At 38.6% G+C, this 27,730-nt stretch overlaps 1 protein-coding gene across 2 annotated transcripts; it reads left to right on the plus strand.

The window, feature by feature from the left end:
- Window positions 1–22,667: 22,667 nt before the first annotated feature.
- On the plus strand, window positions 22,668–27,476 carry LOC129580466 (uncharacterized). 2 transcript variants are annotated; one of them, XM_055470910.1, is made up of 2 exons: window positions 22,668–23,464; window positions 23,553–27,476. In XM_055470910.1, the coding sequence occupies exon 2, from the start codon at window positions 24,875–24,877 to the stop codon at window positions 27,152–27,154; it is 2,280 nt and encodes a 759-aa protein (XP_055326885.1). In that variant the 5' UTR covers window positions 22,668–23,464; window positions 23,553–24,874; the 3' UTR covers window positions 27,155–27,476. The 2 variants fall into 2 exon arrangements, with proteins under 2 accessions (XP_055326885.1, XP_055326886.1); XM_055470911.1 differs by having other exon boundaries at window positions 22,668–23,407.
- The last annotated feature ends 254 nt before the right edge of the window (window positions 27,477–27,730 follow it).

Below are 27,730 nucleotides of genomic sequence, written 5' to 3' on the forward strand. Positions count from 1 at the left end.
GACGATCAATTGGCCGGTCGGTCGGTCACGATGGTGCTTTTGCCACAATTAAAATCGAAATTCCCCATTAAATTAAGCCCAAAATCACTGTCATTAACTAATGAGGCGATGCTAATAGCTGACTTTTTTTTCGAAGAAAAACATCGTTTTTTGTTCTATTGAACATCGGCTTGTATGATCATGAACACATATGCAAACACATGTTTTGACACATTCCATTTTCAGCCAGAGAATAAATTCAAAGTCTACATCGAAATAAATGAAAATTAATATTCTCCAAGAGAGTCATTCAAAAAGTGCTCTCAAACTCAAAAGCACAAGTGTGCGCAGGCCCGATAAAATGATTGCTCTAGCTCATTTTGTGTGTGTGTCTGTCGCAGTATCTTTCAGCTTCGTCTAAAGAAAAAAAAATTCTCGAATATTTTTTGATGATTATGACTTCTTTGAAAATCCGAATGGGATCAACGGAAGCTCGTGTGCAAATGACAGCTCGAAGCGATAAGCATGTACATAATAATTGTTTACAATTGATTTAGCTCCGATTTACCGTTTGTCATGCCATTCCACCGCCGGCAAATGGAATTTTTAGTCGAGCTGCTGATTTTATTTTCTTTCATTTATTATCTTTACGCCTTTATATTATGTGCGATTTCTGGCTGACAGGCAATCGGTATTTGGTTTCATTTTAATCAAAATCGGTTTTTTTTCTCAACTAAACGATAAGAGGAATGAGAATTGGGTTTCAATCAAAACAAAAATGCGCTTTACGAAAAAGAGATCGTTCTCGAAATTGAGCTGTTTGACACATCCAAAACAATCGGAAATAAATCAACTTGAGAATTATCAACTGTCTTCGGTATATCTCTCTCTAATGTCTCTTTTATTCCCGCATCGAGATGATGAAATACTTATTTTTGACAACGTCACAAACTACATATTTCGTAGCCTCAAATTGTAAATTGGGATATGCTTCAGCTTGAGCAACGTGAAAATTGTCCACCGGCCAATGTGTCAATTTCAATGTCATAGTGACTAACCGGGAAATTAACTGTGTACTGTACACATTGCTGTGTAGTACACGAACCCAAAAAAAAACCCTTCAAAATGGTTTTGAATTGCTCATAATAATCAACAGAGAACAGCGTAATAAACAATTCATTGGAAAAAATTTAATCAATTGACACGAAACTCCGTTTATCCAAGAAACAGAAACGCGCATTAGTTAAGCAGCACATTTGTGAACTACGAGCCCACAGCGATTGTTTGTTCATTCGCTCGATCGCTCACTGCGATCGTACGCTCGTATGAAACCCTCACGTACACAGGCGTTTTTCGCGCACTTGTTGAATGAGCGTAATTACATGGTTTTTGCATCAAGAAATATGATTATTGCGCATAATTATCACATTAAATTGTTTATTTTGCAAATAAACAATCGGGAAATAAATGAGCAGTCGAATCGGTTTAGCTGGAAACATTTTTGCCCCATAAAATAAACATCCATAGTCCAAATGATTAATGCGATGCCATTTCGAAATCAATTTGCTCGTATAAAGTCAGTTGAAACATCTAAAAATTTAATGTTTACAAGTCAAATGGATTCTGGTATTACGAATTCGTGTAATCGCTCTTTTTATCTGCTAAACTGAAAAATTAATCAAACATCATATTTGTACGTTTATAAACAACAACAACAACAACAACAAAAACGGAATTGTAATCAATTTTCTTGGAAGCGATAAATGGGTTTCATTTCGATATTTCGTTCGACATTTCATTCTTGACTGCTTCAATATCGACAAATCGAATCGACTAATCGCGATCATCAACTTGCCAAAAACCAAAACCAAAAAAAACCAACGACTTAGTGAGAGTTGTAAATGTGATTCAAATGATGATGTTTTCGACTGTTTGGGATCTCGATTGTAGACCGAGTGGCAGCCAGCTCACAAATCCGCGCCACATGTCTAACATGAACTCGCCACATTAGCAATTCAATGATTAAGGTCATGATTTTTTTTTTAATTCAAATGAGATTGATCGAACATTGATGGACTGAACTGAAGACGGAACAAAAAAGGAGAGAGAAAAAGAAATAATCACACATGGGGTCTGCCATCGAATTGAATATGTTGATCTTCTGTCTCTGGTAAGCCGTTTGCCCGATACGATTAATCGATACAATAAAAATCGGCACATTAGTTGTCATGTTTGGAAATAGTAATCGAGAGGCGAGCAAAAAACCAAAAAAACCTAAATCATTACTTAAAACATACGGTCGGAAAAAGTAGTTTTAGATTTGGTTGTTTGTTGGAGTTTTTTCCATTCATGCCTGATCTCATGCACACACATACACAAGCAAATGGCATGAAAGGCACCTCTACATAGTAGACGATAAATTTTAATGTTATTAAAAAGATGAAAGAAAAAAATACGTCCAACGACGACAAAAACAACAACAATAACAACCATTTGAACGAACGAATGAGGAATGACACCGAAGAGAAAGAGAAAAAACAAAGACGACGACGACGATGATGAAGAAGAAGCGTACGAAAAAAAGCAAAGCACCGAGTTACAACAAAAATGTTTCGAACGGTTTTTGTATGGACGACGCCAAAGTGTCTCTCGTGTTCAGCAGTTTTTTTTTTCTTCAACGTTTCGATATTCAACATAAGTTCACATTGTGTACAAACGTACAGAGCCGACGAATGCATTCAAACAGCACACAAATAGAATGAGAGCGAACGGCTTCATATCACCGACAACGACGACGGCGGCGGCAACGATGATGACGAACAACGCCGCGCAACACAAACAACCAACAAATAAAAAATCATCCACAAACACGAAGCAAAAGATTGAGAAGCCAAACAAATGCGATGGTGTTATCAATATGTGAAATATAATGCATACGCTTCTCTTTTTCTTTCTCCTCTTCTTTCTCTCTCTGTTAGTTTAACTGCTTTTTGCGTCTCTCTCTCTCTCTCTCTCTCTCTCTCTCTCTCTCTCTCTCTCTTTATCGCTGCTCGTCATTTCAGAACACTCGACTTCTCTGCGCGATAATTGCCGCCTTTGCCATTGTATTCGGGGTACACACGGGAGAGAGATGCGAACACCAGTGAACAAATACTACACACACGTAGTAAAAATTAAAATAAAATGAATGTTCGTATGACACTTTAACAAGCCTCAGCAAATGTTTAATGTGATAAGCCAAATATCGTTCACCAAGTCAAATATGCATCACAAATAAAATTTAAAAAAAAAACACAGTGTGGAGTAGAGAAGACGAACGTATCAAAATGGAAATCCGATCATATTGCATGCAAACGAGTTTTTTTTTCTCTCTGTCTCCTCTCTCTCCATTGTGCTTTCCGGAGCTTGAAACCAACACACACCGCAAATACAGTTGAGCCGAAAAGAGCAGAAAAAATGCTCATTTTTCAAACAATTTTCAAAAAGTTATTCGCGAGCAATCGCATTTCTAACGCTAATATTCACGGTGACTTTTGATTTCGTGGCATGGCCTCATTAGGCAGGGCGGATGTTTTCTTGCCTGATAAAAATAGACGAACGCTTAGTTCAAGTTGGTCAGAACCGTTATCACCAATCACTGTCACGAAACTCTCCAGTCTAGTAGATTCGCTGATTTTTCCATTTTTTCTCTTCGTCTTCTTTTATTTATTTTTTTTCTTCAAAATGCAGCCACTGCAAAATGAGAAGAAAAAAACATGTTTTTGCGATAGAGTAGCTTTGAAGTGATAGTTTTCCAGTTAGAGGCACTGTCAAATCGAAAATTGATAAAAATAGCTGACTTATCACATCCACTCTCTCGGTGCTGATAGGCCTCTGCTTACAATGTAACCGGGGTACTGTTACAAATTTCTAGTCTCTTTTTTCTTCATTTTTCTATTTATTTTTTGCTTCAAATTCAACGAGTCGCAACCGGTCGGTCGCTCATTTGTGAACGGTCCAAATGAATACATACAATCTAAAAACAGTGATTAAAATTCATTTTACTTCAATCGCTTTTTGAATGCGAACGGGGGGAAAAAGGAGCGCGCTCGCACACAAAACGATTAAATTGCAATATCAAATCCATTGACCTTATGAGCGTGTGTGTTTGGCGTTTGCATTCCAAAATTGCCCTCCGAAATGACCTTTTTGCTGTTTGAAATGAGAGAATTGCGCGCACATAAGCGTAAAAAATGGCAAGAGAGCAAAATAAAAGAAAGAAAAGAAGAAAAATACCCTACTCATTTACAGATTACCATCAAGAGTTTTTCATAATTCACAAAACGATACTCAAGAAGTGCATTTGTTGGCGGTCGTTGTTTTTCAAGTCTCGCTTGCGCGTGGTTTTCATTTGCCTCGTACCGACCGATTGCACGTTCGCTCAAATATATAAAGCGATTAATTTCGATAATGGTTTCTTTTCTTTTTCTGACTAGTGCAGTTGTTCTCTGGCCGTTTCGCTGTTGTTGTTTTTCTCTTCTGTTGCAGCCAAATTGAATGCGGCAAAACCGTTGAAAGGCTTCCACATGCACATGTGTCGTTGCGAGCACAGAAATCCGTATCACGTATTATTTCGCGGAATAAAAAGCGATTTACTTGTTACATCACTAATTCCCTTGCATTTCGCCCGATTCTCGGGCATTAGTTTGCGTTTTTTTTAATTCTTTCTGCTTTTTTGCGTTTTTTGTGTGTGCACATCATTCGCCGTCGTTGCAAACGTCAAACCAAATTATATTAGTCAATTTGACAAGAGGAAATATCGCCGGCTTGTTCTCCCTCGTTGCTCTGCACTACTCCGAGTTCTTGGCTTTTGTTCAATATATATTTAATGTAAAATTACAATTTGCCATTTTGGCAGTTAGCCCATGCAGACAGAGAGCATCATCGTGGAAGCAAGCGTTGCGATGTGGCTGGCTTAACTTCATCATTATTAGAATTCCATTAAAATATTTCATTTGGACTTATGATTCGGGACAATGACGTCATTTTGCTAAATGACACGCATACATTTATTTATTATTCAAACTCTTCTTTCGCTTTTCGGGATAAGACCCCCGACTAAATATGATAAATGATCATTTGAATTCCGAATAAATCATATTAAATCGACAAATATATATATGCAGATTGCCCACTAAAAAAAAGTGTTCCACAATTTGAAAAAAGCAACAAAAAATTGTTCTACTCTTGAAATCTTTTGAGTGAGCGAACGATCAAAGAATGAACTCTTGACAATCGAATTCAATTGTGAACTGCATTTGTTCTTGTCGTCGTTGTTGAATCTCTGTGTGTATTTTTTTCTCGGGAAAATCAAAATCGTAAAGTATTTGAAGTTGTGACAAAGAAGGACTTATTCAATTGCGAGCTCATTTACGGTTGGATGTATTCAAAATTGCCAGGAAAAGAAAGGACACGTAATGCGTATTCAATGTTAGGATTGTGTGTGCGCTCAATTGATCAGTGTGTATTCAGTAATCTCTCGACAGCTTCATGGACCATGTGCTTGCTCTCCCCCTCTTTGTCTGTCTCAGTACGTTCGAATTAGCCGAAGAACGAACGGACGAGCCAGTAGCAGCAGCCAACGCAAGCAGCACAAAGAAACGAAATCTGAAAAGTAAACAATCGCACACAATAGAAAAGTGATGCTTCTATTCATTACCTGTTAGGATAAATTTTAACGGTAGAAAAATGGTTACACGAGAAGTGTATAATCAAAATTCGCTATGCCGGGATCATCTTAAGGACACACAGCACAACAACAGTATGATGAGAGAGAGAGAGAGAGAGAGAGAGAGAGAGAGAAGAAAAAGACGAAGCTGGAACAATGGACCGAACGAACACAATTCACAACGCGTTCCCTGCACAATGGAAGCCTCGATTCTTCTCCCGATCGGAACCATTTCAGATCATTCCAAAATGCTCTCTTCTGTATTTTTTTATGGTACAATACAAGCACGAAGGCAAAAACGTTGCAAATCGGTTTTTGCGTTTGAATATCTCCTCTTTTTCTGTCTTTTTTCGTGGTCACTTTGTGTGCGCAATATTCGGACCGAATGGTGTTTCCAAATGGGAGCATAAACGCTAGCAAATCGTTTTATCGAAACGAAAAATGATAATAAACAACGTAACAAGTAAAAAAAGAAGTATTAGCGAAAAGCATTTTGATGTCGTTGAGCAGAAAGTATTGAGCGTTTCAAGCGCACACAAAATGCCAAATGGCCCAACAATTTATATTCCCTTTGTTGATCATCGGCGTTGCCATTAAAACTTGGTGTTTTCGGTTTGGTGCACAATTCAGTTAGATTGTTATTTTTTCCAGAGCACACACAATAGCCAATGCGAATATCCATAGATTTTAGTCAATGTAGTTTTTCCAATCGATCGCCCCGCTTTGTGTTGTGCTGTACTGTGTGTTGTTCTTGAGGAAAATCCGCAACAACACCGACGATGAATAAAAGAGGTTTGAAGATTTTCTGAAAAATGCAGATATGCGCATCCATATCACATAAAATGCTTCTTTGCCTATCTCTCTTTGAGATGAGCTCTTTCGGACTAAACCACAAAAAAGCCATTCAATATAATTGGACATTGCAGCTAGAAAGAGAGCCACCGATACGGAATTTGTGAAGTGATGCCGCATCGTTTGTCTTTTTCACATTGTGTTTTGCTGTTATTGTTATTTTTTTTCTCTTCATCTCTTCTCATCTCTCTGTGAACGTAAATCGAGCGCTCGTTTGGTCCAGAGTGAGCATGCCTATAAAGATTCCTAAGATAACACGAAAAATGTGTATATGCTTTAGAAGAAGAAAAAAAAAACGACCGAGAAGAGTAAGAGAAAAATGAGAAAAATTACGGAAAAAAAGAAACGAAATGTGCATAAGTCGTCAAGATCATTTGTTGTTGTTGTTGGTGGTGGTGGTGCTGCTGCAGCTTTTTATGTGTTGATGTGTGTTTTTTTCTTTCAATTTCTCGTTATTTTATTTATTTTTATTTCACTTCATCGGTTTCATTTAATTCCACCCAGCACAAAGAAAGAGCGAGAGAAAGAAAAAAAAACAGAGCAAGCTGAAAAAGCCGTGAATTTTAAATAGGCGTATCAGCACCGGGATCACCGATGATGCTGCTGCGCTACAGCCATTGTCCAAACTCACTGAGAAAAAAAAACGAGCACGCAAAATATATACGATCCTCTGGTCGTTCTTGTTTTGAGCGCGTTGAGTTTTTCGGGTTTTCATTATTCATATCCTTAGCGCGCTTGTAGAAATTTATGGTAGACATTCAGTCTCGTTGACCCATAGTCAAATACATTTCAACCGAACGATCGTCTCCGTTTGAATGCAATGGGCGACGGTTGAAAATGATTCATCGCCGTTTCACTGTGATTTGGATCGAGTGCCAAGCGTTGCACTCTCTTTCTCTTTCTCTCTCTCTCTCTCTCTCTCTCTCTCTTTCTCTATAGCAAACCACAGAAATATGTGACTTCGTTTTAGAGAATGTTTGCCTTTTTTGCTGGCTCGTTCGTGCGTTTACATGCTAACTTCCTTGTGTTTGATGCTTTGCCACATCTCCAAAAACACACATACACCATACGTTTATGTAACGAATGTTTGGCGATTTTGAGTGAATTCACTGCATGAAATAAGAACGCCGAACCAAAACAAAGCACACTGACAGACAATAAAAGGGAAGTATACACCAAATGATGAACGTTTCATTAATTTTAATATCATAAAAGAATTGTCCCTGTCGTTCTTTTTTCCCGCTCCCCCGTCATCGTCTTTGCATTCGCAGCCGAAAATTCGGCATTCCAACGGCATGATGATCGTTCAGTATTTCGTGTTAACGACTAGCTGATTCTAATTTCGACGAAATACGAAGCACCGAACGCTTTTTGTCTGCTGATTATTATTTTTTCGTATTTTTCAAGTAAAATCGCTCTCTTCGCCAAATGGATTCGTATTGTGTTGTTTCGCCATAATTTTAACAGTTTAGCGGCGGCGATAAAATTGCTCTTTTTTGCTGTTCGATTCGGCAACAAGTGAACACTTTCTCGTTTGACGCACACCAAAACTTATTCATTTATGCGAAACGGTCTACACACTATGCGAATCTGCAGAACGTTTCGAATCAAGGCAGAAACCAAAAGGAGATGAGTTGGAAAGAGGCAGACAGGGATAGAGTGAGTGGAAAACACCATGTTATTTTATGATTTTTCCACTCAAAAAGATATTTCTCGAAGTGTTTGCAACGTAAAATTATGCATCTTGATATGATATTTGAAATTCAGTGTCGAAAGCCGAACGAAAGCCGTGCGGCTCATTTGGTATGCGCTCGAAATTCAATGAAAATTGTCCAACGCCTGCCTTTGCTTTATTTTTTTTTCCTTCTTTCGCCTTGTTCTTTTCAGCGTTGTGTGTTGATTATGTTTTGGGCTCTTTGCAAAACACATTAGCACTATGGCATGAAAGAGAGCACAGTGCTTTCCGTTTGGTGTGTCCATGTGAAACCGTAGCGCTCGCTCGTTTGTATGCACAGCACAGTGAATTTGAGATTAAGCATGCCGTGCAATGTGCAACAAACACACGTCGGTGTGTATTCGAAAACTCAAATCCCAGACAGTATGGCGCATTTTGGTGCTTTGTTTGGTACGTTTCATTCGAATCGTTTTTTTTTCACGTCTTCGTTTTTGTTGTTGTTAGTCATATATATGTATTTTTTCTCTCTTCGTCTTGTCGTTTTCAATACCTCGAACGTGTGCATTTGATGCCTCTTATGCTCATGTGTTCATGTGTGCGGATATATGTATGAATGCATAACTGAGCCATGCACACGTTATTGTATACAAAGCAAAAATTCTTGGTAAAAATCTACCTCTGACCACTTGCATCTTTCTCGAATTCGTTGCGTATCTTTCATTGTTTATCATACATATTTGGTCATTTCATTCCATCTTTTTTTCTTCACTTCTCTCATCCTCTCAGTATTCCCATTCGTATTGGCTTTGGGTATCATCTCTGCTGTGGGCCAAGCTCATCGTTGCATTTATTCCCATTGTGCGCACGTTGCGAGTGTAATCTTTGTACACACACAAGAATAAAATCGAAGAAGAGTGAGAGAAAAAAACGAGCAAAGAAATACTCAAAATGGAATTTGCTGCCTTTTGAAGAATTCTTTTCATCGAAAGCTGAATGCATAACTCGATTTTATGATGTTTGATCGATACAAAAACCATAAGATCTTCTCTCATCCATCCATCTATCTATCGGTTGCCCCTTTTTCAATGGAACTACAATAATGAATCGTGTAAATCAATTTGAAGATCAATGTCATTCCGAAGCAAAGTAACAAAAATCCCTGTACTTTTCTTCTCTCTCTCTCTTTCTCTCTCTCTCTCTGCATCATCGTTTGTTGTTGTTGTGCTGGTACAACGTTTTTCCTGGTGCATGGTCTCACATCATTGAATATATGGTATGTTTGACTTTTGATTTGTGCAGGCGCAAATGTCGTCAATGGTTCGCAGTTACAGTTCAGAAAACGCATCCACTTTAAGTTTCTGTAATTTTTTTTTCATTCACTCTCTCTGTTTAAGTTCAATTAACGAACATTTTAAAACCAATTAAAATTTCAACGTAAATTGCTGTCGCCTGAAAAACGAGAGTAGTATTTAACGACGTTAACCACAGATGAAAACAAACAGAAAAAACAGCAACAACAACTACGAATTTGAAGAACTTAAACCAAAACCCATGCACAGCAGATGGATAACTACATTTCCGGTTCACAAAATGAATACGACAATCTGAATAGATTCATTAAATCATTTAATTAACTTAAATGATTCTGACTAATTTTTCACAATTTCCAATGATTTTCTGTCGCAATAGAAATGAATGCGCACGGCATAAACGATGCATGTGATTTTCAAGTGGTTTTTCGGTAAAAAAAAAAGATTGCAAACTCTGGCATTGTCGTTGTCGTCGATTTGACATACAAATAGCCCGCATCGTTGTGTCCATACAGTGCAGAGGTTGTTCGGAATCGTTTCGGTTTAAATTAATGCGAGTTTATATGTGGATATTGTTAATGGTTAATAATGTTGCCATTTATATCGCCACAGGCAGTAGTCGCCTGTTTCAAAAGCCGATCAAATGATGCAGACGAGATGTCAATCAAAGAAGTGAAAACCGTTTTTTTCGTGAGTGAATTTTCTAAAGCTCAAAAGGAACATCACTCTAGTCGCAAACAATACAAACACTTGAAGGAATTTCATTCCAACGAATTCATATTCCATGTTATTTGTGTGACCCCATCACAGATTGAGAAGGAAATCTCATCTTGAAATGACAAAAGGTGATATTTCCATTTTCAATCGGGTTTCCTTTCGGTTCACATTCATTCAAAAGAATATTCAAATTTTTACCATGTCACTTCGGGTTCGGCGGTTGGGCCAATGATTTTAATTGATGATCATTAAGTTAAATCAAGTGAAAATATGTTTGGTATTCCGGGATCGTTTTCAAGTTTGAATTAGTGTTTATTCTATGCACCCGGTCAATGCACAATTGCACACACACACGCACTGCCCATTGACAAACGACCGCCGCGATTGTTTGGCATTTCTCTCTGTATTTTGTTCTTCTCCCATCCCATTCGCCATAGGGATATGTTGATGATGCTGTGTCTCTCACAATCAACATTCTCAATGAATAGAATAGATTGAAAATGTAGATTTCAGCTCGTTTGAATGGCTCGAAACAACATCAATAACAACAAAGAAAGAGACAAAGTAAATAAATGGAATAAATAGTGAAAATAAATAGTTGACAAGAAGAGCGTACACACACAATACTCTCTGTGTCTTCGGCAGTAACATTTTGTTTTTTTTTCTCCTTTTCTTTCTTCTCTCTTCTCCTCGTCGTCTATTTTCAATTCCTTTCTATTTTTTTTCTGTTGCTTTTGTGAAGTGACACAGCAGAATCTAGAATTCAGGCGTAATGAAAGCGATATTTTTGTTCTATTCTGATTGAGATTTTCCGAGACCCCCCTCATTGTTCAAGTGCAAAACAGTAGACAGTCGTCCAAATCGGTTTGGTGCAGTTCTATTTCAAATCTGAATGAATTCGACGCAGCTTAGAGTGCGTACGCACAAAACGATCATTGTCAAGTGGTTATGAATCTGAATGGTTTATTGGCCCCGATGTGTGTGTGTGCAAGCCGAGCAAGTAAGCAAGCCTATTCGTAGTGTAGACTCTCTGGTATCGACGATGCCAGACAGAATGGCGTTGTTTGTATCAATACACAAAGCAAGATAGAACCGTTGAAAAGCCAAACCAAGCAATGCCGATGTTATTTTCCTCACTTCATAACCATGACGCACATATATGTAATTTAGATAAGCCGTTTGTCTTGCCTCTCTCTCCTAGTTTTTCTACGCATATGGTTTTTTTTTTCAATAACAAACAGCCGATAAATAAAAAAGCAGCCTATTTGTGGATGTAAAAAAAACTTGTTGTAAATGGTAAACCAAATCAAGTAATTATTGGCTTTAAGCACCTTCAATTAAGATTACGACTTGGAAGCGCGACCGAAATGAAGAGAAGAAAAAAAAACTGAAAATATTAATATTCAGGCTAAATTAAGTGTTTCATTTTCTTTCATTTTTCCACTACTAGTAACCATAAATCATTTTAAATGTTGACCCATAAAGAGAGAGACCAAGAATATTTATATATCTACACGATTCTTCAGCCTTTTTGATTACTGTCTATGTTTATGTATGCGCGCGATTGTACGGCGTGAAGTCGTAAAAATTGCTGAGTCGAATAGTTGCGCATGTCGCACAAACGATCGACGGCATATATATATATTTCAAACATTAGATTTCGGGCCAGAGATATTTCTTCTGCAATACTCACATTCATTTCGTTCGGTGGTGGTGTGTCATAATGCATTATCGGCAATAATAATACTGTCTAACTTACCGAGAGCATACGAGATTATTATGCTGAGCGTGAGCAAACATTTAACATCGACGCTGTGTGTGCTTTCGAGCACACGATCTGTTTGCATTTTGAGTGAGTGTGTGTCGCTCTTCTGTCTTCACATTTAAGAGTTTAACGTTTATTCTCTCTCACTCGATCTCGGTGTGCCTCGTCTCAATGAGAACTTGTTTACGATGAAACGAAAACCAGAGGAGAAAAAAAAGTTGGACCGTTTGCGTTCAGATCAAAAATTGAAAATGTGAATGCGCACCGCAGTAGCTGATCCTGATATGTGTGGCGGTTGAAAGTGTCATGTAAAGATACGAGTTCTTTGACTCGTGTGTGTTTTGTAATTCGTCGTACTTGTTTCACTTCACTCTTCGCTCTTTTTTTTCTTGGGTTGTTTGGTTGCCTGGAACTATCGACTGTAATAATGCTCTGGTGTTTGTATTTAAACAGCAATTCGTTAGCACTTGAATCGTGTCGATTATTCGTTTACTTGATTTTTTTCGTTGTTGTTGTTGTTGTCGTCATTGAAAAACTAATAATCGTGTTGGGGTATCGAAGGCTCAACATTATAAGCTCTGTAGAAATATTTGCATTTGTTCCCACAGCCGAATGTCATGTAAATGGAGAGAAGTAAAGAAATGTGACAGTTTTTGATATTGTAAAGTGGAAGATGCCGTTCATCCGTTATCAAATTCAATAAAAAAAATTTCAACGAAAAAAGAAACCACAACTCAATGGATCACTTGTTACACATTTGCCCCTCTCACTCACTCTTTTACACTGGCTTCGATAGATAATTCGTATAGCTGCGCGATTTTGTTTTGGTCGCATGTGTCAACATTGACTCAGGCCAACATAGAACGACACTCGATCGCACTATGACTATATATCATTTCGAATGCCAGTAATATATTCGGTGAGTGAAAAACCGCATTTCACATTGGAACGCATTCAGTGCGTGTTATTCGATACGATACGATACGATACGACTCAACTGTTTCTCTTCTTCTTCTCGCTCTTTGCAAATGAACGAGTGATATCGTGCGCAGAACGTACACATTTCAACCAAAAATGAGACTCATCAAATTCGACGCGAATCTGACAAGTTATCAATTTAACGCACACAGGTTTCAGCACAAGCGATGACAACAACAGTGCGGAAAGAGAAGAAGCAATAACGATGACGACGAAGACGATGTCGACAACGACAATAGCGATCGTATGAATCATAAATGAGCATGAGACAAACTGACATAAATAAAACCAATTCAAATGATTTCTTTTGACGTTGTGATTTTTGGATTTGTGTGAAGCAGCACGTTCATGAGCGCGTTCGCGAGCACAAGCACAGCACATCTGTGACAATGGCAAAGAGAAAGAGGGAGATTGTGCGTTTTTGGGGTCGCCAATGCGACAACCGCTGTTTTGATTTGATTTAATTGAGTCAAACAACAAATTAGCCCATTTGAATGAAATCACGGAAAAAACAAGCAGGCTTAAACCAGATTCTGTGTTATCAATTTACATTGACTTTTTCAAGCATGATTTTCGGTTAAAAACAACGATTTGATTCAAACGGCCGTTTTTCGTGTGTGTTTTGTTTTGAAGAAATCGGCCGGCAAGATGAAGAATAACGGTGAATTTCAATGAGCAAAAATTAAGCGGGCCGGCCGGCCATTCAGCAATTTTCAATTCCAATTAATATTTTAAGTGTTGTTCAGTTGAGCGTATGAGCGTTAATGCACATTCGAATATGAGCACGCTTGCGCTCGAACCCATATAGATATTTACAATTAAAATGGGGAAAAAATGCAAAGCAATAAAAAATTATGGAAAAAAAGAAACAACATTATAATGAATTGCCGTTTGATTAATATTTTTGAATGGGTATGGATGTGTTTGAGTTGAGCATATGAACAAAAAGTGCAGCCCATGTGGCTATTTGCTTGCCAATTAGTACACAATATTAAAGCAACATGCGCATTTTAATACGTATAAGAAGAAGCCACGGCACTCACTACGAACTCGATCGAATGTGTGTGTGTTGCGAGTGCGCGCCTACTGAATTTGAATTCGTGGCTCGGGTGTGCGATTTGGTTGGTGTGTGTTTTTTTTCTCATTTTCGCTGACGATTCGCACATATTCAAAACATGAATATTAAGAGGATTTAAAAAGAAAAATGCAATCAATAAATTTCATGCGTAGGCGATTCGTTTCATCATAATGCTGTGTGCAGCCGCACAGCGCGCTATGGCCGAATATGCATGCGTCTATTTGGTTAATTGTGTTTACAGGTTTGTTTCGTTTTGTTTTCCTTTTGATGGTGTTACAGTTTTCTGTGCTGCCTCAATCAGAAATTGGCTCGGCGCAAATGCCAATAATAAACGTATAATGTGTTGGAATGAAGAGAAAAAAAAAACAGGTTGGCGCAAATGATGGGTGAACCCGAGAATAAAACAACAACAAACATTCTTCAGTTCCATTAGCAAAATCGCTGATCGAGAGGAGATTAAAACAACTCTGGCCGTCGCTGTTGTTTTCCCCCTCGCTCTCTCTCCCCCTCTGTTCATTTGATTCAATTCGCATATTCCATTCATAACTCGTTCAATCTTCTCTGTTAATGAATCGTATTTTTCTTCTGTTTTTTTCATCTTCTTTTCTCCGTTTTCATCTGCCACACACGAAAACAATAACTAATCGGGTTTTTATCATATAAATCGATACTAAAACGATTGTTGATTTCAGTGAACTGTGTCTGCCTTTTTCTGCATGTTTGCCTCCGCGCGCACAACCATGTTGTTTTTATGAATGAAAAATATGCTAATTCATAACCGGATGTTTAATGAAGTGTATGGCGATAAAATATGGATTCGATAAAAAAAAAGACAAAACAGGCGACGACGACGATGACGACTACGACACCACCGAACTGGATTCTTTTCTCGCTCGCCATACAGCGCACCAGTGCAGCTCACGCTCCAAACAATATAAACATACACTGTAAGTGGAATCTGCGAATCGCAGCGAAATTTTTACGATAGCAGAAATAAAACACAGAAGCAAACAAAAAACGAGAGGAAAATTAATCATTGAGTGATAAAAACAGAATGAACCAAACAAAACAATCGACACGCGCACTGGCATGAGATATTCTTAGCACTTTTTTCTTGCACATTCGTCATTTTTCTGCTCAATCAAGCGAATCTGCAACTATTAAATGCGACCGATTGTCATTTGGTGATTTCAAATAAAAAATATTGTAAATGTTTTTCTTCTTTTTCTACGTTCGTTGGCTGTGTCAATATAATAAAATTCTCCAAAGTTGCACGGATCAGCGGAAATCGCCGTTATTGTTTCTGTTTCTGTTCTGGAATCCGATTGTGATTTTGCTTGAGCCACTTTGTACACATCGTGGCACTAAATGGGAGTCGCATTATCGAAACGCCTGTCAATGTGTATCGTGTCACTCATTTTACAATTGAAAATTAACAAACAAAAAAAAAAGCATACACATTACACATACGAAATCAGACGCTTATAAAAGCGTAAACATAATATAAGGGGCTATTTCTAGATAGAGGAAGTGAAATCCAAACATATTTCTATGGTTTCTCATTCGATCGTTTTATTTATTGATGTCGCCCGGGTACGGGTTCTCCCTCTTTCTTTCTCTCTCTCTCTCTCTCTCTCTCACTTGCCCGCTACTTGTTTTTTGGCACAATTGATGATGCTAAAACTGAATTGTTCGCATCGCGCCGCTATGTGTCATCGTCGACATTCAAAATATCACATGAAAGTGAGTGAGTGAGTGAGTTTGGTTGCAATGAAGAGCTCAATTGAATAATTGCGTCAATTTATCCGAGTGCGAGTGTAACAACAGCAACAACAGTCTATGTGAAACGAGGCATCTTCGATGCGATCAACAGAAACCGAGTGGATACGACCAAATCACTGTAATTCCTCACATTTTTATCGAATGATGAATTCAAACGCATTTCACACGTTAAACGTGCTGTGGTGGCCCGCAATGGTTAAAAATAGAATGCCGTCAATTTAGAGCATAAGGTTTTTATGTAGTTTGGTCTAGTGCCAAAAATGTTTGCATGCAAATGCAACTTTTTCTCTTCACTTCAATACGCTATTTAAAACAACGATTGCATCGTCACGCGTACACATACAATGCCAGAAGAAGAGGTGTGCATTATGTAATTTTCAAAGAAAATAGGTAAAAAGCCAGCTTTATCACTCCCAGCTGAACTCTTCCAAAGGTTTGTTTTTTCTCTCTTTTTTTCCTTGAGCGCAAAAGAATGAGAAGCTTATTCTGAGAACATTCAACTTTTGATCTTTTAGAAGAAGATTTTCGGTGTTCTCATTCGATGCCTATGCGTTTTATGCTTCTCTTCACTTGCCGACAACTTAACAATCGCTAAGACAAAGCATATCAATACCTAATTAAAACTCAAATCGTATTACCTGTGAAAATCCGAAATGTGCATAAATGTCTTAGTCAAGGAGCATATATACACGCTAGATGCCATACAGTCTATTGATTCACCAGTGTTTCCATACACCGGCACAATGGTAGTAAAGAATTATGGAAATTAGAATGGCACACATGAACAAGCTCAGCAAATAATAACAATAATAATAACCATAAAGGAAAAGACTGAAGCAAGCGACGGAAAGAGACAGAAAAAAGCATACAAAACTCAGTACACATTGCAAAGGCAATGAATAAATGAACATATACAAAAAAAACCTGTTTATTTCTTCGATATATTTTTTTTTTAAATTGCTTTTTTATTTATACGTTCGAAAATCTCTCTCTCTCTCTCTCTCTCTCTCTCACTCTCTGTACATACACAATATTGGTGCTTTGTTTTCTACCTTTTGAAACTGGAGTCAGTTTGTCTGGCGAAGCAGAAATAAACGGCTCTCTTCTTTCCTTCTCATCTTTATCACCGAGCAGATCACCGAGCACAATTCTTACCTGCGCTCGTTTCACTTGAGAACCCCGATACCACCGTACATATGATCGAAAAGGTAAAAAGCAACACCGAGAAACGAGATGAAAATGAAGAGAACAAGAATAAATGTTCGGGTATCCTGCTAACGAAGTGAGCACAACAAAGACTTAGAGCATCTTGTCGATCCCGAAAAAAATGGAATTTTTGAACGAAAGAAGAAGAAAACAAAAACGAAAGACCGAATAGAGAGGAAAATTGTTCAAATTAATTTATGTGACGAAAAGAAATAGGAATACACTAGGTAAAGATGGCCCCGAAAAATTTGGTAAGAGAGAACATAAAACGACACGAATGGACCAGAAAAAAAAACTTGTTAGAGAAATGAATGAAAAAAATGAAGAAGAATAAATAGAGAATTAACAAAATTAGGTAGAAGCTACAGGTTTTCACTTCTACTTCTTGTCATTCGTATATACATTCATTGCCTTTCGAACAAAAAAATCTCTCGTTTATGGATGTGTTTTGTACGAGGACACACAGCTAACGCGCAACAGGTATTTTCAAAGCATTCAAGCATATCTGTGTGTGTGTAGTTTGTTCCCGTCGCTCTTTACAATTTCACAGGTTTACGTACAGCCCTTCGGCAACTGCCATTTGAATTTTTGTCGACGATAACAGCTCTTCGGTTGCCTTTCCTGAACTGCAAACGAAACATATGAAATCTATAATAAAAAAAGTATAAAATAAAGAAAACAACCGACCCAACGAATACAATGGGACATGCACATGTGCGCAGCACACTACACTTGCGCCCGACACACTACAATATAACCTGATCCAGGCGGAACAATTGAGGGATAGAGCGAGTGAGGAAAACGGAATGAAATATAGAAGAAAATAATCTATTTCGCTCTCTGTGTTTTTTTATTGTGAATAATAAAATAATGCATTATTTTATTTCGGTTCAAAAGTGATGGGAGGGAACACGAAGGTAGAGCAAATAGGAAGAGCGTGGCAAGAACGTGGTTCAATGGTTTTAAATTTCACAACAATTCATAGAGGGTAGAGATGCGAGGATAAGCCATATATAGCATGTAATTTGAAATGTGCAAAGTGTCGCTTGATTATGGCCGACATAAAATTCGTCCATTATTTCAATGGCTTCTTGAATCCATGTTCGAAGCATTAGAAATAGGAAAATAGGTGCAAATTGCGAATGTCACAAAATAGTGAAATGAAAGATGCGAAGTTCTATAGCATGTAATTTTCATTTTCTTTCGAAAATATATTAGTGCAACTTAACTATGAGAACGATACAGAGAAAAAAACATTATTTATCTTTGAAGGGTTTCTTCGATATGAACCATTTTCAATATATGTATTTATGATCTAAATATTGAAGCGAAAAAAAATGAGTGACAAATTTTCACTTAGTACACTCGCTCAAGGTGAACAGATAGCACCTGAAAAGCACATATAGTGCGGAGAGTTCAAGAAAAGTGGTTGTGTGCAAATTGAATTTGGCGTTGCTATGCATTGAATTTAGAGGCCATTCGGAACGATCAGCAAATGATAAAAAAAGTGTGACTGCATACCAGTAAACTTTTCATGTAATATTATGTTTTAAGTACGAAAATTCAATCGAACAACACAAAAACAACTGAAAGGGGGAAAAATCAAAGAGAAAAGCAACAACAACAACAATAAAAACGAATAAGCTAGTTGACGTCGTCATGTCTCATGCAAGCAAGCCTGGCGACACGATGTCTGCCATGTCTACCGTGATCACAAACACACACAGACACAGAGGTGTGAGTATATATGAGTTTGGCAATCGAACGGCGTGTATGTATGCGGGCGATGGCTTAGTTAGTGATTGTTGCTGCTGCTGCTGCTGCCATCGCCGTCGCAGTTGTCGTTATTTTGCCTATTCAGTTTGCGCACGCTGTTGACAATTTTTCATTTCTCTTCTTCGTTCTCGGTATGCCGAAGCGAGCGCAGTCATTTCAGAGATTACCCATACAACGGCCGACACAGCGCACACGGACACCAATGCCCCGGCTCAACTACATAAAGAAAAGCAAAAGCAACGACGAATACATAGCAATGCATCCATAGCGCCTACGAGAAGCAAACGTGTGTAAAGTGTATTTTGATCGTTCACTTCGACTTGATTTCCATCAAGAATCATACAAACGTACACGTATTGAATGTGAACAGGCGGCTGCAGATTGCCGAACAAAATCCGAACCCCGACCGATCACACAGATGCGCGTGTAGTTATGCTCAGTCTCTCAGACCGAACGGGTTTTGAATCAAACCAGAGAGAGAAAGATAGAGATAGAAAAAAAGACTGATGGGCTTGTGTGCGCTTTGCGTATGTTAAATATAACGATGATACTTGTTAGATGGAACGAATACTCGACTAACTTCTTTTCAATACGTTTTTTTTTCGCTCCCCACGTTTACTTATGCAATATATTTTTTTTTGCTAAAGCGCCATACTTGTCGCATGATAATGTACAAAATTATACGAAAAATATACAATTGCATAGGATGTATAAACTATTTTAGAAACATTTTCTATTGGCCAGTATGAAAGCTTCAGGAATTTTCCAATGTAAATTTGTATATTATTTCATTTTTCATACATTTCGACGTGTTTGTCGCTCATTTTCGTGTAATATTTATATATATACCATGGTGGCGGTGGCAGCGTTGTCGTCGTCAGAGTGGCTATCATTTGAGTTGTTCAAAATCGTTTGATCTGAAACATTCACAGATGCTGAAGTACCAAGCGCACCTAAACGATGAAAAGAAAAACTCGTTTGGTTTATTTATTGGTTTACATGTAAAATGCATCGTTTGAACGAAAACGAAGCACATAAAGAATAGAAATAACGATGAATCTTCATCTCTTTCTTTTCGCTGAATTGCTCTCGAGCACGATGTGCTTGAAAACGGATGTTCATGAAATATTTTCGTTGGCTCTTCTTTCAACGGATCATTCTTCGATGCGCACAACGATTCGAAATGAACAAATTTTGTGTGAACATCGATTTTTTTATCATCATCTTCTTCTCCTTTTCCACGAAACCTATTTTTTTTCCTCATCTCGTTTAGCTTGATGATGCTTATATCGTCGAAAAGAGCGAAAATAATAACACAAAAAACCCAACAACAACAACGAAATCGAAAGAGTGAACGAGACGAAAAGGAACGAGGCGCATCAAAGAGAGGATTCATTCGATAAACAGAAACGAATGCGAAACACAGCGAAAGAGTGAGAGAAGCAATCAATCTGTGATGCTTGGCGATGGAAAAAACTTGTTGTTGTCGCTTCTACTGTATTTCTGTAGGCGTTGCCTGATCTCGTTCTACAGATTCGTTGGAAACACACAAAAGTCGTTTATCTGCTCGACTAAAGCGAACCAAACGAACGAACGCACAAACGAAACGGCCAACAAATAAATAAAAATCAAAATCGATTCGGGAATGAAAACGGCAGAGGGAGACAAGAGAGTACACGTAGGCCTATTACGATTAGGCTGAGTTGAGATAAAAAAATAATATGTACATCACACACATACACGCTTCACACGATTTTGTGCAAGCAAACAGAAGACGAGAACCGTGCACAATGACGGCAGCCCACTTACATTGTATTAACATAATCGTTTTCAGTATGTATATATTTGGAAAGATTAGCTAAGCTGCCGATAGAGCCACTAAAATGCGTTCCATGTAGAGTTTATACATGCTTTAATTGAAGTGAATTTAGGCATTTGCGACGAGAGAACGTGATTCGGAATAAAGTTGCGCGCACGTGAATTTCCGTTTCAAACGCAAATTTTTTGCGTCAATTGATCGTTCGACAGCAGCGCACAGCATCTTTAGTGTTCTGATATTTTCGCGGGCATTGTGCTGAAGAAGCACACACAACCACAAACGAACGAGAGTGCTCGTTTGGTTGGGCTCGGACACCTAAACACAGCGAAAGAGAGAGAAAGAGATGGAAACACACAATTTTTTTTTGACTCAGTTAATTGAATCGTGATGCTCAACACGACGCTGAAATTTCCATTGAATATACCGACCACGCTGACTAGTACAAACTAGCATCTGAATAAAACGGACGGACATTGCTCAGTTCTGAAATCACCAAACACACAAAGAAAAGCGTTACGCTTATTTGAATGGCAATTTTCGATTCCGAAAAATGCAAATATACTGCATATCAAATGTATAAGAATAACGTATCAATTTCGATGTTGAATTCATTCCCCATTTTTCTCTAGAAGTGTTGAAAAAAACCATCATTTCAGATCCATTGATTGAAGCTCTTCCATCTCGGTTTTGATTATCCCTTCCTCTCTCCCTCGGTGTCTCTGATGAAGAAAAGACAAAAATCTCAAGACAAATGTTAGCAATAAAATGATAAAAGAACTGAGATCAAGACGCATTGTCTGAAAACACGCATTTTCAATTACACCACGAGTTCTACGAATACCCAACGGATTGAATACTATACAGAAGACGCAAAGAGAAGAAGCAGAAGAAGAGAAAAAAAACTGAACCTCCAAACGACAACATTCGATGCATACACATATCAGGAGCAATGTGTGCGTACGTGAGATGAGCGAGACAGGAAATTCATGTGATGTGAGTGTGCACGAATGAGATAGGAATAAAGATTAATGGCGTCCGAAATCGATCATTCGGTTGAATATAAAAACGCAGTGTTGTTTCTTTCTTCGTTGAATTAATGTTTATCTGTCGCTGAAAAGGCATTATAAGTAACAACAATGACCAAACATATTGAAGAAAAAAACACACACAGAGATTCGACAGTACAGCGCACAGATTTATTTGTTTCTCTCTCTTTTTTTATTCCTGTACGTAGTATGTGTCGCTGGTTGAGCGTGAACAACAACAACAACAAAAAAGCGTTAAGCGGCGTTTACTGTATACATATGATTCGAAGAGACCAGTTGAGAATTATTTTCATTTAATTCCATTTGGCGGTGGTGACTTGGTGTCTGTCTCGTTCGTATCACGTATGCTGTTGTGCGATGAGTAGAAAAAAATGCCAATGCATCCAAACGCAGACAAGCACCGAACTCATTGGATGTCCCTTCATGCATACACATTCAAACAGTGAGATGCAATTGTGTGCGATTTCAACAAGAGAGAACGAGAGAAAAAGAAGAGAAAAACGAAGCATAAAGTGCTTGCTACAGCCGAAGGAAACAGTGATTAAATACACATGAACCTCGGTCGAAAAACGAATGAAATGGAAAAAAAATCGAGGAAGAGTGAGAGAGGAAAAAAGCGAGCACTTCAACGAAGTGAAGTGGATATTGCGAGACATTCGATCGCCACATTCTGAATTTGCTATGCACTCACACAAAAATCAGCGTCGACTCTCGGTTAGGTCCAACTGCGTTCGCAGGCAGGCAGGCAGACTTCGGTTTCAATGCGATACACGACGATGCAGCGCCTGAACGAACAATTTCAAATTCAAATGGAAAATCGCTTGATTTTGAGCTGTGAGTGAGTGAGTGAGTGAGCGAACCCGCGCGATTGCAACGAGGTGCTTTATCAAGAACACAGTATGTGTATATGCCCTTGCATATAAATATTGAAGCGGAATGCACGATGGAAAAAAACAAGAATCGGAATGTTGTGTGTGCCTATGCATGCTGTGTGCAAGACCGAGCAAGAGAGAGGGAAAAAAAGTGACACCTAACCGAAAAAAAGACGAATGAAAAAGTAACGAGAGAGAAAAATGATCCGTTTGTTCGTTCGTTGGAATAACAAGTGTGAGTGTGTTTTACAGCAGCTAAAGCACTGAGAAAAAAAATTGTGAAGTGTCTGTGAGTTGCATTCACACAGTACGGTGCGCCCATTCACATATTATATTGCTCGACACTCTTTGTCTTCATCATACTTCCATAGCCGTATGCTCGGTACATGTATAGATATATAGCCGAATGCATAGCTATGTGTGAAAAAAAGTAAGCGTGTTCATACATATATATATGTGCGACACACCGCTCCCGCATATACAATGCCTAAGAGTCTGTGTTTGCCGTAAACGAAGCGGCCCCGGGTCTCTCTGGCTTCTACTTGCACCAATACATCGACTGGGTGGACCGGATCGGACGCGCGATGACGACGAATGACTTGTGTATGCATGTTGTGTTCGTGCGTGTTTGTGTGTGTATGAAGTGTAGAAACGCCGCCGCCGAACCAAACTTAAGCGAAACGATTATAACACAGTTTAGTCATAATTTAGAATGAGATCCGATACACAGCAACACCGCTCATCAGTCTCGTCGTGAAATTTAGACGATTTTTCTTCTGTTGAAACATTTCAGTTTGAGTTTTAACAAGTTCAAGTAGCTAATATCATTTCGCAATTTTTTCAAAGTAATTTTTCGTTCGTTTTTTTCTTTCACGCCTTTGTTCGACGAAAATAAATCAAGCGTAAAGTTTGCCTTCAAATCAAAATTATCAAGTTTAAATTAAATACTAAAGGGGATAAAAATAAATACAAACTTTATTTTTTTTATAGAAATAAAATAATCATTTAAAAAGAAGTGCTTTGCCGTTTTTTTTAAATATACGAACTTTGATGAATAATTTGTACGTTGGATTCGAACATTTTCTGTGCAAATACAAAGTGCAGAAACGAAAATAGTAAATGATTGGTGAAGCAAAAAATGAGAATAATCCAGTCAATGTGTTTGTGTGTGAACCAAAAGTAAAGTTTTCATTCACAAACGAGAGACAGCAGACACACACGCTGCGTGAAGCTGACAATTCGAACAAAAATTCAGACCATTCAAAATCAAACAAAATTCCGAACCTCATAAAATCGCCAGCGGTCTTTTTTTTCTTTCTGTAAACATTGTGCAACTGATTAAATTGGAGTTCTTTCATTTACGAATAACAACAACAACAGCGACACGATAAAAAAAATACCTATATATAAACGAAATAAATGGCAAAGACCTGGAAACGATTTAATACGACGAAAAATTGTCGTCATTGACTTTTTTTGTGAAATAATTTCTGCTAAACGCCTGCTGCGTGTTGTTCACTGTGCGCCAATCTGATCAATGAGTGTGTTGACTACAAAGTGTACAAGCAGGTCCAAGCAACAATCGCAAAGAATGATGAAAAAAACACTCAACTGCCGTTCGATGCTAAAATAGAATGTGCGGTCGATTCCAAGTAAAACATTTTTTTCGCAAGCAGTAACAAAAAAAAAAGCACCATACGCTCGCGCGACACACAAACCAGTTAAAATAAAGTTGACTTTTCTAGTGTGAAATCAACGACAACAACAGCAACAATAAAAAAAATCGGTATTTGTTTACACGAATTCGGCACCACGGCGTTGTCAACTTATGAAAAGAATGATATATATAACACAACGAAAGTGCTGTACGTGATTTATTCCATAATACGCCACTTAGAATTGCTCACGTATACGATAATCGCCATTTGAACGAAACAGAAACATACACACACTCGCTTTAATCAAAACACTATAAACAGAGTGGACATATTTGCCTTTAATTAAATACACATGGAAAACATTTAAAACTAAATGAAAGCGATTAAATCTACATTATATTAGATAGATAAAACACTAACTCCATTGAAAGTGCGGGATAGAGAGAGAGAAAAAAGTGTTGAAAAATAATAAAGCGCCGACAGATGATTAAAACTGTAATGTGATAAAAATCGTCCAGTGAATAAACACAACAATTTATTTCAATTTGAACGACGACGACGAAAAAATAGAAAAATACGATAGAAGTCCGCAGCTAGACGAAACAGACATTGACCAGATCGAAATACGAAAAAAGAACCAGCAACACACAAACGATGTCAACAAACTGTAATAATTTAATTAAAACGCCACTAGTAACTGTCGCAAACATTGCAACCATGGCATCGTCAGCACAACATAATCACACACCACAAAAGCAACCGCAGCATCCGATAACCACAACAAAAATGGGCTCCCGCCGCATATTTTCTGCTCAATTTAAGCTCACCGTACTCGATTCATATCGCATGGACGCCGATTGCAAGGGAAATCAACGGGCCACCGCTCGCAAATATGGCATTCATCGGCGTCAAATCCAAAAGTGGCTGCAAAATGAAACGAATTTGCGATCGAGCGTTAATAATAATAACAACAGCGATTTGCAAAATAATCAGAACAACAACAATACCAGCAGCCACAGTAATGCGAACAAAATGAGCGCCATGCAGACAGCAGCGGTAGCAGCAATGAATGGAGGAGGCGCTGTGCTAAATGGCCGGACGACGGTGAATAATTTATCATTATCCGGTGTTGACAATGTCAGCGCGAAGCGTTTAATCCATGAAAATGCATCAGCCACAAATAAATCAATACTAAATCAATCAACTATGTCTGGCAGCCCCACAACCAACTTCCATTTCAACAGCCATCACCAGCAACAGCAACAGCAGCAGCAACACCACCACCAGCAAAAACACAATGCAAATGAAATCAACGCAATGTCCTTGGATATACCTAGACATAGCGTCGCTGCAAATGCACGAATTCATAACAACAGTAACAGTAATAGCGGCAACGCTGAACACACAATGACAAAGACAAAGACAACAGGCAACTACAGCGAATGCTATGGCGAATACAAGTGCGCAACGAATGCAGCAGCACCGACCACAAATACCAGTTTTCCCGTTTCAAGTACATCCACTTCACCAGCGTTAGCGCCGTCGTTTGTTGCTCGCCCGATGCCGCATTCATCAAATGAATCGACCGTTTCCTATGCATCTCAGCGACAACCATTGCGCATCGTTTCACCGTCGTATTTGTTGCCGTCCCCACAAGCGAATGCATCGCATGCACCGAACGGAATTCCAATGATCGATGCCGCTAAAGCCGCATTCCACCCAACCCATTACCCGGCCACTTATCATCATCCACGGTCGGCAGCCGCCGTCGCTGCTGCCTTCCATGAAATTAATCCGATGCTCTACGATTCCGTGCCACCACCACCACCAATCGGTATGATCCCATCAATTAGACACTATTTAGGTACACCGCATCATGATGCATTGCAAGTGGCAACATTTGCTTCAAGAGTAATGCCGTCGGCTTTTGAAAATCCATTCCATTTGCCACACCAAAACGGCTTCTACGACCATCACAATGCGTACGAATTGTATCCATCGTATTTGCCACCGATTGCTGTGCCCACAGCCATGATGCCCGAACGTATTGTACCAAAAACGGAAATCATCACTGAAATCGAAACCATACCAAATGTCGTCGATGAATTACCCGAACGACCACAATCACCGATCGATCTAACCGTGCCCGGCCGTCAAACACTCATCGAATCGAGTCGGTCGTATAAACCACGCTTCTCGTTGCCATCACCTCCGGTCAAAGCAGCGTACAAAGCACTCGAAATTCCACATTCCGATGGCAGCAGCACGGCTGAACACAAACCATGGGATTTGAGATGTACACGCAAACGTAAAGTGGACGATGACATCGACGAAGGGATCAGTGTTAATGGCGAACAAAGTAAATTACATGAAAAATCCGCATCTAGTCCAACACCCGCCAAAGTTGTCAAGCTATTCAAACCGTATTTGATGTCGAGCGATGACGAAGACGACGACGAAAATGACGGAAAAAAGTGCTCAAAATCGGATGAACAAACACAACAACGTGACCCGATCATTTGGAGTAATTCACTGTATGGAAACAGTAGCCCCACAACGATAACGCCATTTCAGTCACCAATCGTAAACACTCAACCGCAAACACATTCATCGTACTGGTCAAATCATGGTTCGCCAGTATCTGGTTATGATAGCGCCTCGTCAACATTCAGCGACTGCAATTGCAGTGATTCAAATTGTCAAACAAAACTGGCATCGCCCGCACCGACGGTAGCATCGTTCTCCGATGATTTTACGGCATCACCAATATCCAGCAGCAGCACCGAAACCACAAATACCGAAACAACTGTATCAACAACACCGCCAACCAAATACATTATACCCCGTCGGCAAATTCTCGAGAAATGGTCACACGAAGACGATGAAGCCAGCCAGCAGTTTGATCGCTCACAACGAGACCTCATCGTGCGGTAAATTCAATCAAGTTATACACATTTTTTTAAAAAACACGTAGTTTGTAAGCTCAAATCTAGTTGATCGTTTTGTTTTCGAAAACGATTTTTTGTTCATCTTCTCTGCATGTGTAAATGAGAATGAAGCATTTTCTTTTATATTTTCACATTTTTTGGCCATAAAAAATACGAAATTTCTTATTTGTGATAAAAAAAAATAAACGATAAATTTTTAAAAGGATTTCTAAGAACAAGAAAAATGAAGACAAAAAAAGGTTAAATTAGAGCGCTTCACTGACTGCTTTTCCAATAAACAATCACCCAATTTTCATACGATAACCCCATAATTTTCTTCCGTTTTAATTGCCTTAAAAATCACATGAATATTGTGGATTGACAACACAAGCGGGAAAACGTGATTTCATCGTTGATTTCCGTTTCCGAGAAAATTAAAAAGTCATAAAAACACCGAGAATCAATTGAGAAAGAAGACGACCGAAACCAAAAAAAAAAACCAATGGACGAGAATAGGTCGAGATAGAGGAGAAAAATGTGTATCTTTTGAAAATAATTCTCGCACGCTCATTAGGCGCGAACC

This window comes from Sitodiplosis mosellana, unplaced genomic scaffold, assembly GCF_009176505.1.
Source record: "Sitodiplosis mosellana isolate CC-2019 unplaced genomic scaffold, AAFC_SMos_1.0 Smas_scaffold_1, whole genome shotgun sequence".
Taxonomy (NCBI): domain Eukaryota; kingdom Metazoa; phylum Arthropoda; class Insecta; order Diptera; family Cecidomyiidae; genus Sitodiplosis; species Sitodiplosis mosellana.

Coding starts and splice junctions, on each gene's coding strand:
- LOC129580466 (XM_055470910.1), top strand. CDS start 24,875: ATGTCAACAAACTGTAATAATTTAATTAAAACGCCACTAGTAACTGTC.